This window comes from Octodon degus, unplaced genomic scaffold, assembly GCF_000260255.1.
Source record: "Octodon degus isolate 3935 unplaced genomic scaffold, OctDeg1.0 scaffold00122, whole genome shotgun sequence".
Classification (NCBI taxonomy): Eukaryota; Metazoa; Chordata; class Mammalia; order Rodentia; family Octodontidae; genus Octodon; species Octodon degus.
In genome coordinates this window covers 6,484,096-6,502,820 of record NW_004524698.1, presented here as the reverse complement: position 1 = coordinate 6,502,820, position 18,725 = coordinate 6,484,096, and the positions used below count along the sequence as shown (strand labels likewise).

Sequence of the window (18,725 nt, the reverse complement as noted above, 5' to 3'; positions counted from 1 at the left end):
GGGAGAGGGTCTGGCCCATGCTGCGCCTTGGCTGGGACTGGTCCCGCCAGTGCAGGATAGCAGGAAGCTCTCCCACACACTCACCGGACCTGGGCTAGGACTGGGTCTTGGAGTTCCTGGAAAGCGGCAGAAATTCCTACTTGGCGGGCGGGGTGGGGGAGGTGCTGTGGAGTGGTGGGGGGCATCCCAAAGGGGTGGGAGAGGGTCTGGCCCATGCTGCGCCTGGGCTGGGACTGGTCCCGTGTGCAGGGTAGCAGGAAGCTCTCCCACACACTCACTGGACCTGTGCTAGGACTGGGTCTGGGGGTTCCCTGAACACGGCAGAAATTCCTACTTGGAGCGCGGGGTAGGGGAGGTGCTCCGGAGTGGTGGGGGCCATCCCAAGGGGGTGGGAGAGGGTCCGGCCCATGCTGCACCTGGGCTGGGACTGGTCCTGGGTGCAGGGTAGCAGGAAGCTCTCCCACACACTCACCGGACCTGGGCTAGGACTAGACTCATACATTATCTCTAGGTGAAAGGATTTCAGATTAGTCCACATACAATATGGCATCACCCAAGACAAGTATAATTTTTCCTGAAGAAAAAAACCAGTTTTCTACATTAAGTAATGCCTTCTCTGCCACTCTTCTGTAGAAATACTGACTTACTGTCTGGAGTTTCCAATGTTTCCTACAACTGATTAAAATGGACAGAGCATGGAGTTTTCTACTTATTTCCAGGTTAACTCTTTACATTTCTTGGCTTCTTAAAGCTCTCCTTGCACAAATCTTCCAAATCTTACATGACTATGTATCCTTGTAAGCCCCAATCATATAACTTCTCCTCACTTGCCTGGATGAACATGATAGCTTGTTGTGGGTAATAGATGGAGGCCACTAATCCCATGAAACCAGGTAGATACACCAGCTTTTTTGCTTTTGAACTTCTAGTGAAAGCAAAGCCAGAAAAACCAGTTACACCAAGTCTTGGGAAAAAACATGGGGGAGCATTTTGGAGATATTCATAGCTGTCTAATCCCCACTGAACCAAACTTTGCATCTTGGGTTTAGTTTGGGAGCGTTTCCTGACACCAATTTGTATATGGTTCAAAGTGATGTCAGAGCTGTGAGATGCCTTCTTCAAGCTGGGTCTTTGGCTCCTCTGTGTATTTAGACTGACCTTCTGACTGAGTAGAGTGACAGCTCATCAGCCTTCATGGAGTTTTTGTGAGGTGAGTCCTTTTTGGGTGCAGCGTAGACTCTGAAGGTGTGCAAGCTCAGGCTGGCCGGGCCCACAGATTTCTTTAGTACCTTGAATATGTCTCTGGCAGCTGCAGCTCTGGTGGAGACATGTTGATCTAATATTTGTATTGACATATACTTTGTACCTTCAATTATGTTCTTAATTCTGGAATCTCTTAATGCCTATCATTTTTCTACAGATGTGATTTACTTTATTGTTTTAATAGTGTAATTATTAGCTGATATATTTACATGGCATGTATTAATATAAATATGATAGACATGTACAATTGGGAAGACATATTAAACAACTAATTATAGCAATACATCTGCTCTCTGCTTAAATTAGGCCACAGTTCCTTTGTCCCTCATCAGTTGTTATTCTAGGGTTAGTTATAACCATGATCTTTGTCTGAGAACCATCTCTGACTCTCCAGAATATTTAGGTCCCACAATCATTATAAGGGTGTCATTGTACTTGCATGTGTCTTTAAAGTACTGGTCAGGGTTTTGTTAATTATTTGCATGAGTCAGGTGTGGCACTTGCCTCTAATCCCAGCCCTCAGGAGGCTGAAGCAGGAGGATACCTGTGAGTTCGAGGCCAGCCTGGACTATCTACTGAGTTCAAGGGCTGCCTGATCTATACAGAGAGATCCTATCTCAATTTTTTTCCTGTAAATATTTGTTCAATATTATTTTCTTACATCATGTAAGCCATATGGTCCATCATGTTCCTCAGATCTCGTCCAATGCTGTCACAATAGATAGTGTCTTCTCACTGTTTATAGAGGGACTAATGAGTGCTTGAACCCCATAAGAGTAGTTAAGGTAATAGAGAAGCAGAGAAACAGAGGGAGTTACCTGGGTTAGGGGAGAGGAGCAGCACTCCTGAGTAAATGACACTTGAGCTGAAAGAGGAACTAGAAGGGTCATGGAGGTGTAGGGTAGAGAGAACACTAAGGCAGCGTGTGAAGCAACATGAACGGTAACTGAGCCAGCTTGTGAAGGACCACTGCAGAGTTTTTTGTTTTCTTTTTTGTGTTTTAGAAAAGGGTCTACAGGGTGTTCAAGGTCTCACTACTAGTGATCCACCTGTTTACAGCTTCCCAAGAGCTGGGATTACAGGCACATGCCACTATGCCCAGTCTCAATTGCTGTCTCAGCCCACTCCAGGGGCAAGGTTGGCACGACAGGCCTGGGAGTCAAATCCCTGGCCCCTATACCTGCAAGCAAGTGCTTTAATCCACTGAGCTATTTGGTCAGTCCTCACTGGAGGGTTTTAATGTCAAGAGTTTAGACTTCATAACAACATTTAAAAGGCATTCTGAATATGTAAACAATACAGTTTTGTTTTTTTAAAGAAAGGACTGATCAGTATCTACAGAACTGTTCAAAGGTAAGCAAACCTGGAGGTAGTGGGATGGGTGTGGAAATGTGACTAATTCAAGGGAGGAGTGGTATGGCAGAGGTTTTGAATACGCCTGCACAGTTTTTATTCAACAAGTAGCTACTGTGTACTTACTGTACCAAATGATACTGCAGATAATGAGTATTATCCTTGAATATACAGGTTGCCATGTTAATTGGGCAGTGAAATGCTGACAAATGAATACATAAATAGCCAAGAAAGATTCATTACTTCAGAAAGAGCAGCAGTAGATAAAAATGGAGTTTCTAATCCAATTTGTGGAAACCAGAGTACATGGGATAACGTTGACTCTTGTATTTTCCAAGAGTATCCTTTGAGTACCCTTGGAAAATAATTGCCAAGTAGCATGAAAGTCCAATGAAGAACTCTTAGCAATGGAATATAATGTCCAAGACACAAAGCTTATAGGTCAAGTCACCTAAGAGATTCAGAAATCTGAAGGACCTTCTTGTAACCTGAAGATCATGATTTCAAGGAATAATAAATACAAATAAAATGCTATTCTATGAAAAGTCAAAAAAATGGAAACATAAGTCATTTTTGGTTTAGTTATAACACATTTCAGCAATATTTGATCCTAATAAAGATTTATATGAACAATGAAAATAAAATCACTTCCCAAATAAAGGAAAAAAAGAAAAGGAGGAGGAGGAGAAAAAGAAGGGAAAAAAAAAAAGACAAATTTACTTTCCAAAGTTAACAAGGTAGGAACAGGACAAGAACTAAATGGAATAGCTAGGCATGGTAGCACACACCTGTAATAATTCCAGTACTCTGGGGACCTAGGCAGGAGGATCACTAAGAGTTGAAGGCCAGCCTGAATTATATAGCCAGACCCTGACTCTAAATAAACAAATGAAAGAACTGAATGGAATAGAATATTAATGTTAATTGCTTCTCTGTTGGGATTTAAAAGTGTTTTTTTTTTTTTTCTCTATTGAACTTTCATGAATCTGGCTGGGGAGATAGCTCAGTGGCTTAAGTGCCTGCCTGGCAAGTGCAAGGTCCTGAGTTTGATTCCTGGTACAGAAAAACAACAACGACAACAAAATCTTTCACATGTTTGAATTTTGGTAAATCATTTCATTTGTAAGAGTCGTTTATTTTTAATTCCAACCTGATCACTCTTCTTCCTCATGTAGGGAAGTCGAAGTATTCCATTAAGATTTGTTCTAATAACTCGGAGACATGTCATTTGCGTTAAGTGTTAAGCTACTGAAATACCCATTAGAGAACTAGGCAGAGAGAAGGTAAAAGAAACAAGTATTATTTAAAAAGGTGGAGAGACTGGATATGGTGGTGTGTGCCTATAATCCCAGAGCTTGGGAGGCTGAAAACAGGAGGATCACTACAAGTCCCATCTGTATAGTGAGATCCTGTAGACCCTGTACTAAACACATAAAAAGAATAAAATAAAATAAAAACAATAAAAAGGTGGCAACATCCCTAAGTTCCTTTCCTGCATTAGTGCATATGCGTTGTACAGAATAACGGGTTTTCTTCATGCCCGCATAAGCTGTAGTTTGATCTTGTAGGTGTTTACATGTGCCAGCCACTCCTCTCCTTTCCTTTGAAGACAAGAATATGTGCCTCATGCTCATATTTTCATTTTTTTTTTAACCAAGGGGCATAATTCTTGAATAGAGAGGCATTCAAAAGGCCCTGAGAAGTTTCTTTACAAGCAAACAAACTTTTAACTCTGCCACCAGCTTTGAGTAGGCTTTGTCTTGAGTGTTGCTGAGTCCTCCAGGTTGGTTGTTTCTGGCTTCACATCCTCTGGCCCCTTTTCCGCACAATCTCATTTTTTCTTCTGTTTTCGTAGGACCCTGTTGGTGTCTACAGGTTCACTGCTGCTACCTTCGAACTTTGAAGTGCCTCATTCAAAGCCACTCGGGAAATGCAGAAACAGGGATTTGGGAAAGGACTTGGGAATTTTCCAAAATACGTTTGGAACCCTGGTACAGACCAAACCTGAAAGGTTCTTGAGTATCGGAAAAGATGGTCAGGAATGGTCTTCAGACATCGCTGTTTATAAGGAGGTCCTATGGGGCCTGAGGCCCAGAGAGACTCAGCGCTCAGAGGAATGTCCTCGATGCAACCCTTAACCTTTCAGGGGAAAAAAAAATCACCTGCAGCTTCCCAGACCCACCCTCGGATCTCCACCTGGTAACTGAGGACAGGCCAGTTGAGTCTGGAACCTGTGCACCCACCTGTAGCCTCCTCCTCCGAGGGCCCTGGAGGAGGAAGAGGACACTCAGTGAGAGCCAGGAAGAGGGGGTGGCGAGAGGAAGGAAGGGGAGCCCGAGGTGGGCGTGGAAGAGTCGGCCTCACAGGGCTGATTGGTTCCCGAGGCCAACCCTCTAGCCGCGGTTTATAAGAATTGGGGCTGCCCGGACGCCCTGCCCAGGAGCCACCGCCGGGCCAAGCAAGCTCCGGGTCGAGGTCCCGCCTGGCCCCGAGCCTGTCTTGTGGCTGCTTTTGGAGTCACTGCGGGCAGACGGGTAAGGAGGAGCGGCCGAGGGAGCCGAGCGCCCCAGCGAGCGGGCGAGCGCCATGCGCCGCGCCAGCCGCGACTACACCAAGTACCTGCGCGGCGCGGAGGAGATGGGCGGCGGGGGCCCCGGCGCCCCGCACGAGGGTCCCCTGCACGTCCCGCCGCCCACCGCGTCGGCTCCGCAGCCCACGGCCTCCCGCTCCGTGTTTGTGGCCCTCCTGGGGCTGGGGCTTGGCCAGGTCGTCTGCAGCGTGGCTCTGTTCTTGTACTTTCGAGCGCAGGTGAGTATCGCCTTCCAGAGTGCGTGCGGGGCCTGCGCGCCACGTCTTCCCGCCCTGGGGGGAAACCGAGTCCAGCTCCCCAGATTTTGACTATTCAGGAGAGAAAAGTGACAGCGACAGAGACACAGATAGAGACAGGGCCAGCCACAGCACATCCCGGGTCCACCTGGCGTGGGGATGCAGGACGCACTGACCCATCTTCCCGAGTCGCACCCTTTCCCCCCCCTGAGGCTGGGCTGACCGGACGCTGGGTTTGAATTTTTCCCTGCGGAAATAGCCCTGGCTGCTCACCTCTTCTGGAAGTAATCGCGCACTTTCTTCCCTTTCTATTTCTCACTGGGAGTTAAGAACCCACTGAAATCTACTTGGGGAAAAATAAAATCAATGCCTTCATGTGGGCATCGACCTCTGCCCTTTCTGCCAGCCACTCAGTGGCTTTGGGACCCTGGGGCTGGATTTGCAGGCAGCCGGGGCACAGTGCTGGGGCGACGCACGGTGCACACAGCCCTCGGAGGTCTCCAGTTGGGTGGAATGACAGCCTTGCCAGGGGTGCCCGCTCTCCCGGCGGTGGGGCTGTAGGAGTGAAGGAAGAGGATGCGCCCACGTGCCTGCCTGCGAGGTAGGCGGAGGAAGGAAGCGAGGTGTGCACCACCGCACCCGCCTCGCTCCCCGAGTCACCGGCCTTTGAAAAGATGAAGAGGCTCTGCAGAAAGACTCAGAACTGCCGGGAGACAGTAGAAAGGAAGGGGTAAATGTGTAATGTTATGCTTTCTGGTGGTTTATGCTCTGTGTGTTCTTGGAAATTGCAGTGCAGTTGGTTGGATTCATTCAAATATTCTTGTCTGGTGCTGTGAACTCTTTCTCAGAGGAAGTGGGGGGCTGACTGTGCAGTTTTTTTTTTTTTTATGGGAAAATAAAGTTGGATTTGGACTTCATTGGTTTTCGATTTAAAGGTGATTACTACCCAAACTGAGTGGATCAAAACATGGAACTGCTTGGATTGTAGGGTTTTGACGAGGGCTAGGGTCTTGAACTCCGGCTTTTTTAACCACAGACTTTTTGTTAAGTATTCATTATCCACTCGCTTGCATTTTATAACACTAGTTATAAGATTTATGGTTATCAATTGAAACATGAATAGAAAGGCCAGAACACTACTTTAGAAAATTTGTGTTTGTACATTAATAAAACATAGTGTTACCTTTGAAAGAATGTTTTTTCTAAGACAGTTACTGAGTGTTTTTTTTTTATTCCCACATGAATTATACAAGTCTATGAAAGTTGATTAAATTTTCTTCTTTCATTGTAATGTGTTGCAGTCAAGAACGAACGTTTTGCCCATTTATGTCCCATCCAGCATATTGTTAACAGCCCCTACTTAGTGCTTATATATTGAGAGCACACACTGTGCAGGTTCTTAAATGCTGTGATGTGACTTAATCATTCTGCACACGGTGTCCATGTGCTCTGTGCGTGGTGCCAGCTAACTGATGGCCCACAGCTGCCCACAGCAAAAGGTAGTTACAGTTCTTAGTCCAAGATTACAGCACCTTTCAGGATCAAAGGTGCAGTAGTTCTCAACTTCCTATCTTTTATGATTTTTTAAAAATAGTAGTATGTAAATAAGTGTTCAGGGTAGAAAGAACTGTAGGGAATGGATGAGTTCTAGGACCATGACAGTTTATCTTGCCAGGAACCATGGGAACTGACATGACCACATAGGAAAGAATGACCAGCTGGGCTCTGGTTACAGATGTTCAGCTTTCTGGAAGGCATGCCAATGGCCTGGTGGGCTGAGAGGTCTGTCCTTCTGATACTACCAGCAGTCCGGATGGTATAGGTATAATGAGACACTCAAAACCTTTTCCTATGTTAAACATGTAACTTAATAAGCTTAACTAGACATTTTTCATTTGGCGAATTAGATTTCTAGGTACAATGTTCATAATTGACTTGAAGATTGGGTTCCTCTAAAATATATGAAAAATATTTTAATCATTATTCGGAACCCAATTCTGTACTGCATTTTTAAAAGGTCATCTCCTTCAGTAAAGAAGTAGTATTAGGAGTAATGTGTTCATATGAATACTTCAATAGATCTGATTATATTTCATTGAGTGGGGTTATCTATATGTGACACCTAAAAGAATTAATCATTTATCAACAGATTCTGAAGTATTTATGAATGTAATGCTAAGTTGTTTGGAATTTATTTAAAAATAATTGATGGGAAGGGATAGAGATGGGGTTGTTTGTAGATGAAACAAGATTGGCCATGAGATGGTAATTATGGAAGTTGGTTGCATGCATGAAGTTCAGTCTACGATGCTTCCCACCTTATACATTTAAGAGCTTTCTTTTATAATTTTAGTTAAGAGAGTAGACTCAAATTTGCCCATCATGTTAGTGTTTTGCTTTTAGCAACTTGTTTGAATTATAATTTGGTCCCAAGTAATAGTTTTTTTTTTTCAAGTTGTTGGTGAAATACTTGCAGGGTCTGAATGTATTTCAGTAAAAATAAAACCATTTGGTGTCAGGAACATATTTACATTATATATTTTAAAAGAAGATAAGAGAAACCAGTTTAATTGTTTTAGTTTAAAGATAGGGAAAAGAAGCTATGTAAATTATCAAGAAAAAGCAGTCTGTTTATTGTGAATGCATTGAGAAGCATGCCCAGAATAGTGTAAAAATTGCAATAACTTAAACTTCTTTTAAATTCATGTTTTAATAGTTAAATGAATGTTTCAGATTGCCTGGGGCTAGATTTTTTAAAAAATATATGTATTAGATCTGGTGAAGATTGGCTCTTCCCAGTTAACTCTGCCACAAAGAAAATAGTGTGTGGCTTGCGCTGTGTATTTACCACATAGCATTCATACTTGGGTTTACAAAACAAAACAAAAAACCTCTCCAAAAAGTTGCTTGTAGAATGTGTGACATCTCCATGACCATATTCAAAATTTACCAATAAGATAGGTTCTTTACCCCTTTAACTCCTTCCCTCAGCCTCCTCAAATGCACACACCAGCCTCTCTGGCTGCCTTTCTACCAGCACAGCTGTCACTCTTGAAAACCTGCTGTCAAGGTGTACAAGCTTTCTAGACGAAAACACAGAGTGTGGGGTATCAAGCATCTTACCTCATTTCAGCCTTCTTATGATTATGTTTCAAGGAAGTTAAAAAAAAAGAGAGAACATTTTACAGACATAGCATAGTCTGATGAATGTGTTTTAGAAATCCATTTTATGTGCCAAGACTGCGATTGAGACTGGGCATGGTGACGCGTGCCTGTAATCCCAGAGCTTGGGAGGCTGAAAACAGGAGGATCACTACATGTCTGATCTGTGTATTGAAACCCTGTAGATCCTGTACTAAATACATTTTAAAAAATTCATTTTAAATTAGCTGTTTGTGGTTTTGCATTTTCAGATATGCCTAGATACAATGATCCCATCTGTTACTAACTTTACTGTATTCTTTTGTGGAATTTCTCTGGAGACTTGTAACTTCCACAAAGACAGAGATTGCATGTTTTGCTCACTGTCTTTTTCACAACATGTAGTACAGTACCTGGTGTATTTAATTGACTGAGAAGGCCTTTCAGTGATTTGCAACACTGCATCTATGACCATTTCTAACTTATAATATGTAAATTATCTCACTAGCAGCTAAGGTAGCTCAATTTTTAGCCATGTGAACTTGAATTTCCAAGCTGACTGGTGAGCTGGCTGATGCCTTGTCTGCTTTTCTGAGGTCTGAACCCAGTGACCTTTCAAGATAGCTGTCCAGACATTTTTGGTTTTATGGTACATTTATTAGCAGAAATGACATCTTTTCCCTAAAGACTGTGTTGGAAGCTATCCTTATGCACTCACACATACTGATTAATTATAATTATTCTGAAGAAAATGGAAATAAAAGTAGATTACAGATATGTTCCTTCATAGTGACATTTTTATGTGACAATAAATCATTATTGCATTTGCAAGGCTAGATTAATAACATTTGTATTAATTAATACACACTTGTTCAAAGGCTGTTGCTTCATTTTGACAATTTCAGATAGGAGCAGGGTACCTCCTAGTTTATTTCTGGTGGTTGGTTGACAAAACTGCACATTTTAAAATTACATTTAAAAATCTAAATAAATCATGGAAAGAAAGACTTGGTGTTGATCCTGACTGAGCTTTGGTTATTGTAAACTTATAAATCTTTGCCTTCTTTCCTTCCCTTTTCCTCTTCCCTTCTTCCCTACCTTGTTCCTTCCCTCCCTCCTTTGTCATTCTTTTTTGTCTTCTTTGTATTTACTAATAAGCAAATGCATATGAATTTCTGGGAAAAAAGACAACTTAAACTGTTATTATCAGTACAACCAATAGCTAATTATTGCTACTCTTTATGTCACTGTTGAAACTGCTGCAAGGGCTTCCCAGACCCCTGACAGGGCTCCGTAAAGTGGTGTGAAAGGAAATGCTCATGCCTGACATTTGTCTAGACCAAGCAGTCAGCAAGTAACTTCATGGGGGGTATTGAAGGTGGGACAGTCTCTCCCTTATACTGTAAGCATTTCGGCATTAACTTCTCCACCCTCATCTGACACTGAGTATCACTCACACATATTCCCAAACATTCCAGATTGAGAAATACGATGAGAGTTTCATCTAAAAGAAAAATTATGCTTCTGACCTAAGGTTTTACTTTGAACTAGGAGATGGTTTTCTCTTACTCTTCTTTCACTGATTAAATATTCATTGATTAAAAAAAAAAAGGACAGGCAGACATTGAAGATGAAATTAATTTTGCCTGATTAATGTAGGCTTCATGCTTTGAATATTCAGAAATGTTCAGACAACTGGCATTGGGCATGTTGTATGCATCCTAAGGGCAAAAAACTACCTGCACTTGTCACATGCGATTTCCTTGATGCCTGTTCCGCTATGAGAACTGTTAGGTTGTTCGGACGGTCCTGAGAAGTTCCAAGTGAGTCACATCTCTGCTGGAAATCTACTATAGAACCATGTTTCCTTTTTGTCTGGATGATAGTTCCTTGTCAAAATGAGTTAGAAGCTAACATTTCATTGGCTAGAGGGTGATTATATTAGCTATTAATTGTAAAAATGAACTTTTTATTCTCAAGTCACACTCTGCTAACTAACAGAGTAAGTACTAATGACCATTCTGATGTCTGCCCCTCACCCCCAGATGGATCCTAATAGAATATCAGAAGACAGCACTCGCTGCATTTATAGAATTTTGAGACTCCATGAAAATGCAGATTTGCAAGACGCAGCTCTGGAGAGTGAAGACACGAAGTTAATACCTGACTCTTGTAGGAGAATTAAACAGGCCTTTCAAGGAGCTGTGCAAAGGGTAAGTCCACACTGAAGTCACAAAGTCAAGGGCCCTTGCTAACTCTACAGTTATTCAATATTAACACTTGCTAAGTGCCTTTTTGAAGTTGATAATCGTTGGTTATGGCATCCAGAGATATTTATACAAATATGCTTTTCTTTTTAAATTCAGTTGGAAAGAGGATAACGGTAGAAGGATCAATGTGACAGTTAGAATTCCTTTGCAGAGAAACTGTCCCGCAGTTTCACAGGACTTTCTAGTAGCTGTTTCCTTTAGATTTGGTTTTGTGCTCCCTTATTCCACATACGTGCTCCATAGCTCTGATGAAAAGCTAGCTGGTCCTTTGTTGTCTTGTGTGGTGAGGAGGTAAGCATGCAGAGCAGAGAAGGACTCTCACAAGATGGAAATTCTTGTCTGTATTTTCATTTTCTGAGAGTTGAGTTATAAGAGAGGAGATGGGAACAAAGAATACCAAAAGAGTTCGCTCGTAGCTTCAGTTGAGAAACACTACGCAGCTGCCTGTTCTCTTTCCCTGAATAAAGCCACCTGAAAATTTTGTAGATTTAGGATTATTTTACTTACTGATTTTACCAAAAAATAAGTAGAAACTCATTGACTCCAGTGTAGAGCACCCATTTGCAATGCATATATATCTGCATGTACATTTATATGTGCTCGTGCATCCAGCTGTATATCCAACCTGTTTTGTAGATTCTTGGGTTCATCTTATCATTTCAGAGTAAATTGAGAAGTTCTCAGAACTCATTTTGTTACTTTAAAAATCTTCATGAAGTAATATTTCTTAAATGCTGCAAATATGTACCAATAAAAATTAAAATTCAATGAAAAAAAGTGCATCAATCAGAGGTAGAGGTAGGGAGATGAAGTTATTCTATTAAACTATTAAATGTAAATATTTTACACCCATAAGGTTAAGATTTGGCATATTTTATCAAATTGAAGGCATGAAGTTTTGACTCATTTCACTATGCTGTGTACCACTGAGACAGAAAAAAGGGCCAGGGATGTAGCTCAGTGGCACAGCACCTGCCTGGCAGACACAAGGTCCTGAGTTTGATTCATAGTACAAAAGAAAAAAAAAAAAGCATAAGGACAAATTAAACACGATCATAATAGATCCTAGTTGCACCTTAATTTTGGGAATACTACATTGTAAAATTAAGTGTATCATAGAATCAATAAAATACATATTCTAATGTATATAAGAAAATGATGTTATTTATGAAAATCACTTTTTTAATATGTACTTCCCTTTATGTGGTAGATGCATAAAGTGTGGCTTAATTAATTAGTTAATTAGATACAGGGTCTCACTATGCAGTTTAGACTAGTAGTGATCCTCCTGTCTCAGCCTCCTTAGCACTGGGATAACAGGCATGCACCACCATGCTCATTTTCGGGGCCAGCACCACACACCTGGGGTTCCAGGGCCAGCATGGCATGTGGTGCCAGGGATTGAACCTAGGTCTTTGTGCTTGCCAGGCAGGTACTTAGATTGCTGAGTTATCTCCCCAGCCCTAAAATGTGGTTGTAAATCCATTGATCTTTTTACATTATAATTTTTGAATTGTAAAAGCCAGGATTCTGCTAATCTATTCATTTTCATTGCTCTGCTTGTGTATCATTAGTCAGTTTTTTACCCCATTTGTAAATTTATCTCTCACATGCAAAATAATCTATCTATAAATAATTATTTACACATACCAGGGATCACTCTATTAATCCAAGGTTGAATTCTTTACTAATATAATTCTGGGTTGTAAATGATTATGTTCTGATTTGCTGTTTGGATTGGCCTACATTGTATCCTTTTAAAATGAAGTAATGAACTTTTAATTTTATTGATGTCTTGGCTCTTTAAAGTATCCTTTAAGTTTCTTATGGATGAAAGGTAAGATCAATCAGGATAATTTTGAAAATAAATAATGACAAATAATACTTTTAAGAACTCAAGAAGAGGTCAGTCTTAATTAGTAAAGGGAGACAAATGTTTCATCATCTCCTAGAGCCTAAGAACTGATTGAAAAAATTTTTATGCTATTTCTGATGTTTAAGATCTATTGGAAAAGATACACTTAGAGGGATTCTTGATAGCACCACAGATATCTCAAATTAAAAGTTAGCTAATGATGAAAAATTAGAATATTTCTCTAATTTTTAATAGGAACATAATAGAACTTTTTTTTTTTTTTTTTTTTTTTTTTTTTTGACACTGGGAATTGAACTCAGACCTTACTCTCACCAGGCAGGCATTTATGCCAATGGGCTATATCTCCAGCCCTAGGAACATAATAAAGATGTCCATTGTCCCCACATTATTTAACATTATTCTGAAGGTGCCAACACATGTGACAGCACCAGACAGTGAAATGAGAAAAAATATTTAGAGAACAGTAAAAGGCCTAATTTGTGTATGATAGGATCATGTACTTGGGAAAATTCTAAAGAAACCGAAAGGCTGTGGGCAAAATAAATCAGTTCATAAAAGTCAGTGATGATTACTTAATGACCTCATTTTCAACATTAATTAGAAAATATGAATGAGAGTCCATTAATAATTTGTAAAAAAAAGTTCTAAAAAGAAATTTAACAAAAAATGTTCAAAGAGAAAACCTAGAAATCTTTACAGAGACATTTAATGTCAATAGAAAGACAACACTATGCAAAATGAGAATATTTATTGCAATATAACATAGTTTGGATTATTAAATGATGTTTAGAGCAATCTGTTTACTGTCTTTAAAGTGTGTGTTGTTCAATCATCTTTTAGGGAAGCAAATCCTGGGCAGTACAGCCCACCAACACTCTCTGTTGTTCCAGTGAACTTTTCTTCCACTTCCTGCCCCACCAGAATTTATCTGTCCATTGCCCTATTTCCTTTGAGATTTCTGAGTGATTGCTTAGGTAGAATCATCAACCGATTTGCATTAAAGATGTTTATGAGCAGCAATGGTAACATTTTGACTATGGTAGCAGCCATTGGCGATGTGGTGCCTTGTGCCAACTGAGTCGTACTAGTGAGAGATTTAGTACCTGGCCAGCCAGATGGAGGAAGAGTTTTGTGCAGGCAAGAATAATCAATTGCTCTTATAGAAGGCACATAGTCTTAATTATACATAGATTATTATGGCTCACAGGGAGAGTAGAACTTGATTTCATTACTTTCACATTTTTTTTTTTTTGTACCATAGGATTTTAGCTTTTTTGCACGGACAATAAAATATACAAGTGATCCCCACTAAAGAATAAGGAACTTTCCAATACAGTTATGTGTATTAGTATAGTGCACCAATTATCATAGTATAGCAATGTGTACTAGAGATAAAAGATACCATTTTCCTCCCAGGCCAGATCTTTAGGAAAATGAAGGTTTTCCATTCCTTGTTACTAGAACCAAGCAGTGTCCATTAACTGCACATACTGTTCTGGATACTTAGCCATACCTTTTCCTGTTCCCAAGGTTTTGCACTTCTGTGTCCCCACGCAATTTAATGAATTGCCGAATGTGGTTGCCCTTACCGCTCTGTATAACTTGCCAAAATAATTACATTCCTTATTTCGCTTGACAGTGCTAAAAATAGGATGGATGTATAAATAGGAAGGATGTATTAAGCATTCATAAGTAAGTTTGTGTCTTCGCTTTAGTTCTAACGTAGATATTGAGTGAATCCATAAAACAAAATTACATGTGTGGTTGCAGTCATTATTGAGAGATCAACCATCGAGTGGTAAATACCAGACATAAGCACAATATCACATTATATGTGTGCAGAAAGTAGTGTTTACCCAGCCCATCTCTGGTCAGACAAGTAATGCTGTTTTTCCCTCTTTTTTTGTTTGTGGCTAGATTCTCTTGGCTTTTTTTTCCCCTTTAGCACAGAACTCTGAAAGCCTCTCAGTGATCCAACTCTACCAGCCACAGTTTATAAAGTCTATCATAACAGTCTATGATAATAGAGAAAACACTAGTACAAATATGGTGTCTGATTAGTAAAGTGATTCTTGTTTTCAGTTTTGGCAGCGCCTCTGGCCTCTGCGGGCCACGTGGGGGTGGGAAGAGTGGTGAGCTCAGGCCTCAGCGAGGACTGGCCTGCGTGGCAGGGCGGACACTGGGCCTCGGACACTTCAGCGGAGAGCCAGCTGTGTGTCTCGCACTCAGCGCGTGGCCTGAGTGCTCACGGCTGTGGCTCCTCTCAACTGCAGAGTGCTGGGTTGCTGTGTCACGCTGGATGCTTGCTTGTGAGAAGCTCCCTGGAACTTACTTGCAAAGATATTTGAAAAAATGACATGCAGGAGAGAGATTAATATACCGATTGCATAATCACCTTGTTCTTGGAAATGAGATGTCTGATGCATTCAACATCGTCTCTTAGGAGATAGGAAGGAAGCATGAGGACTTATCTGTGCATTTATTTTTTAGTGTTATCTTTTAAAAGTGGAACTTAGGGCTTGGGAGATAGCTCGGCAGTGTAAGTGCCTGCCTGGCAGGAGCAAGGTCTTGAGTTCAATCCCCAGTACAAAAAAAAAAAAAAAAAAAAAGGAAAAAAGAGATTTAAATTGTGAATATTTTGTAACATATATTTTTATTTAATATTTAATAAATAAATATGTATGCTTCAGAGGATGAAATTTTTTCCTTGATAAAGTTGAACAATTAGAACTGTTTAGAGACCCCTGAGCAAAACTGCAAGATGATCAAGAAAAGGACCTTCAATTTGCACATATTTGAAAATATTGCACCCTACTTTATTTTCAGAACTGAATGGAACAAAAGAGCAAATAAATCATGGGTGACCAATTGAACTCTGTAAACTAGTATTTTTGAATGAAATGGGACTGTAACTGACTTATATAAATATATTTATTTTTTTATGCATTTCATACAGGGTCTACAAGGTCTCACTGCATAGATTGCACTTGTAGTGATCCTCCTGCTTTCAGCCTCCCAAGTGCTAGTGCTGGGATTATAGGTGCGTGCTACCAGGCCCAGTCTCATCTGCCATTTTAGCATGTCTCGGGGGTGGGGCTGGCACGGGGATCGAACCCGAGGCCTTGCATCTGCCTTAGCAGGCACTTTAGTCTGCTGAGCCATGTGGCTGGCCCTTTGCAATTGATTTATGAAGCCATTCAAGAATATTGCAAGCTGGGAGTAGTGGTGATGCACATACAATCCCAGCACTCAGGAAACTGGCAGGAAAATTGCTGTGAGTTCAAGTCCAGCCTTGGCCACATAGTGAATTCAAGGCCAGCCTGAACTGCATAACATGACACTGTCTCAAAACAAAATTTAAAAAACCCCAAATGTCAGAAACCTGGTTCTTATGTGACTTTATTATTGGTACAGTAGATAATTATGAGTATTAGCGGCTGTGGCAATGAAGCTTTAGCAGTCGTCCTCAGGTTACTTTTCGTTAGAGCGTATCTGCTGCTGGACTTCACTTTAGTCACATATTCCCTGTGTTGATTTGACTGTTGGTAGCCTATTCACTATGCAAAGACAGGTCAATAATGTGAACCAAAACCCCTGGCTCCTTATGTAGGCACTATGTTTTGGAATTCTCTAATGACTACCAAAATTCATGGCATGTCCTGAAGTATAAGGCTCTTACCCTCTATGAACCTATTGGCAAATGGAATCTGTTAGTTTTTTTTTTTTTCTGGTACCAGGGATCAAACTCGGGACTTTGTGCTTGCCAGGCAGGCGCTTAGGCCACTGAGCTATCTTCCTAACCCCCTATTTGGGGCCGGGGAGATGGCTCAGTGGAATAAGTGTATGGCTTGTCACTGTCATGTTTCCTAGCTCTTCTCCTTTCCCTCTCTTTATAGTTAGTCCTCGAGTTCTTGCTTTCCTTGTACTTGTAGTATATCTTTTTATTTGTATTTCTTCTTTTGAGTTCTTAGCCATAGTTATTGAACAGTTCATTTTTAACTGGAGTTCTTTTGTATTCCTTGGGCGATCAGTATATATTTGGCCTCTTCTCTTGTAGGTGCGTAATATAAGTACAAACTAACCTTTGATATTAAGAACTTCAGAATTCTCAGTGCTTTGGGCCTTGATAAAATATTGGTTTTTGGTGTCTAAGTTGGGTAACAAAGTGACCCAGAGAAGTTTATTTTTTTCTTACATAATAATTCAGAGGTGAGCTGTCTGGGTATGTCCATTCCACCTCTGTGTCTAAGTTGATGTCTCCATTTGTTGTCATTTCTAGACAGGGAAAGGGTGAAAGAAAAAGCCAGAGCAGTACTTGTGAGCTGAAATACCGCTATTAGGAGCATCCTGTTGACTGAGAGTTACTCAAGAGCATACCTTTCTGCAAAACACAACTTGGCCTCCAGCTCCAGGCCATTTACCTAGAAAACTTGAAGAAGGAGGTGGCCTAAAACTAATAGGCAAAAGGAAAGAGTGGATGGAAGGTGTAGTAAGTGATCTCTGACACTCGTTGACACCAGGCCTGTTAAAAGATGGATTCATACTACCAAGAAACTTTGCCCTGAGAATCCACAAATGATTAAGAAAAGGACAGTCAACTTGCACATATTTGAAAATATTGCACCCTAACTTATTTAAAAAAATTATAATGGCCAATATTTTATTTTTAAAGATGCAAGTATTTGAGGATTGTTTTGTTTATGAACGATACGCAGAAGTAGATTTGACAGTATTCTCCTCATTGAGAAACTTTTAGAGACCCACTTAGACCTATGTGTCTGTGATGTTGATTAAACTTTTATTGTCATTTGCATGGTTATTGCTAGATTTTTGAATTCAACAGCATTAATTTAAAAGCAGAAGTTTCATCAGATTGAATGGTTGTGTTCTCCCTCTATATAAAACCAATCCTTCAGAATTCTCATCTTGATTATTATGAGATTATTTCCAACTTTAAAGTAAATAAAAATCAATCAAAATTTAGATTGTATCTGTTTGTGAAACTCTAATTGTTGGAGTTATTATATAGCCATTATTTCTCACTTGACTTTTTTGCTTAAAAAAAAGGAAAGGGAAAAATTAAACCTCATTTATTGTTTCTGCCTTTGTATGTAAGAATATGTGTCTTAGGAAACTTTCTCATAAACCCACAGAGAAACTTTAGTTTTGGGGCACTGATCTTTCCAAATCGAGATGTTAGTCATGTAGTGGTTTTCCAATAGAATTTCATCTGTCTTTGTCATAATAGTTTTGGAAAGTGCAGTTCAACCCCAATCATATTTAGCATTTATAAAAGCAGTCTTTATGGGAAATCTGAAGCAAGACCCACAGAATTTTCCTACAAAACCAAGGCCATCTACTGCCTTTTGCCCAACAATAAGCTACTGACAGTGTGGTCAATTATAGGGGAGATCCTGCAAGGCAAGAAAACAGGAGGTCGGAGGTTTGCAACAGGAAAATAATCAATGAGTGATATAGTCAGAGTGGGGCCTATCTTGTGTTACAAGCAAAATAGAATAAAGAATATTCTGAGTAGACATCTTTAAAGAACAAACTGAAAAGATACGTCTGAAAGAGGAGCATTCATTTATGTGGTCTGAGACACTGAGTGATTCTAGAAGTAAATGGAGCCGAGGGTCCTTCATGGGAGAAGTAGTGATCAGGGGGTATTCATATTATTTTGCAAGGAGTGGTTCATCTTTCCAGACAGCCTGTGTAGCTAGAGAAAAAGCTATGTCCCAAAAGCAATGTTTCTAAACCTGGGATACCTTAAGACTCATCTTGAATAATTTTTTTTAAAGGGGATGCCTAGATCCATTATTAGAGATTCTGGTATAGTAGATTACCAGATTCTGATTTGCTGTGACATCTTCAGTGGATACTAAGAGGTAAGATCCACTGTACAGTGAGGACGTTTGGCAATAAAGTGATTATATTTGTGACATAGAATCAAAATTGTCTGGCTTGGAAAAGGTGAGCTTGGAATATGGGGAAGG

The 18,725-nt window shown here is 40.4% G+C and overlaps 1 protein-coding gene and 1 pseudogene across 1 annotated transcript in view; one reads left to right on the top strand and one right to left on the bottom strand.

The window, feature by feature from the left end:
• Window positions 1-705: 705 nt before the first annotated feature.
• Window positions 706-1,292, bottom strand: LOC101588273 (annotated as a pseudogene).
• Window positions 1,293-5,163: 3,871 nt separating this feature from the next.
• Window positions 5,164-18,725, top strand: part of Tnfsf11 (TNF superfamily member 11) — a 32,847-nt gene continuing 19,285 nt past the window's right edge. The window contains exons 1-2 of the mRNA XM_004640284.2: window positions 5,164-5,424; window positions 10,629-10,796. Of these exons, the coding sequence (XP_004640341.1) occupies window positions 5,203-5,424; window positions 10,629-10,796 (390 nt within the window). The 5' untranslated portion in view covers window positions 5,164-5,202. The remainder of the gene's footprint in view (window positions 5,425-10,628; window positions 10,797-18,725) is intronic.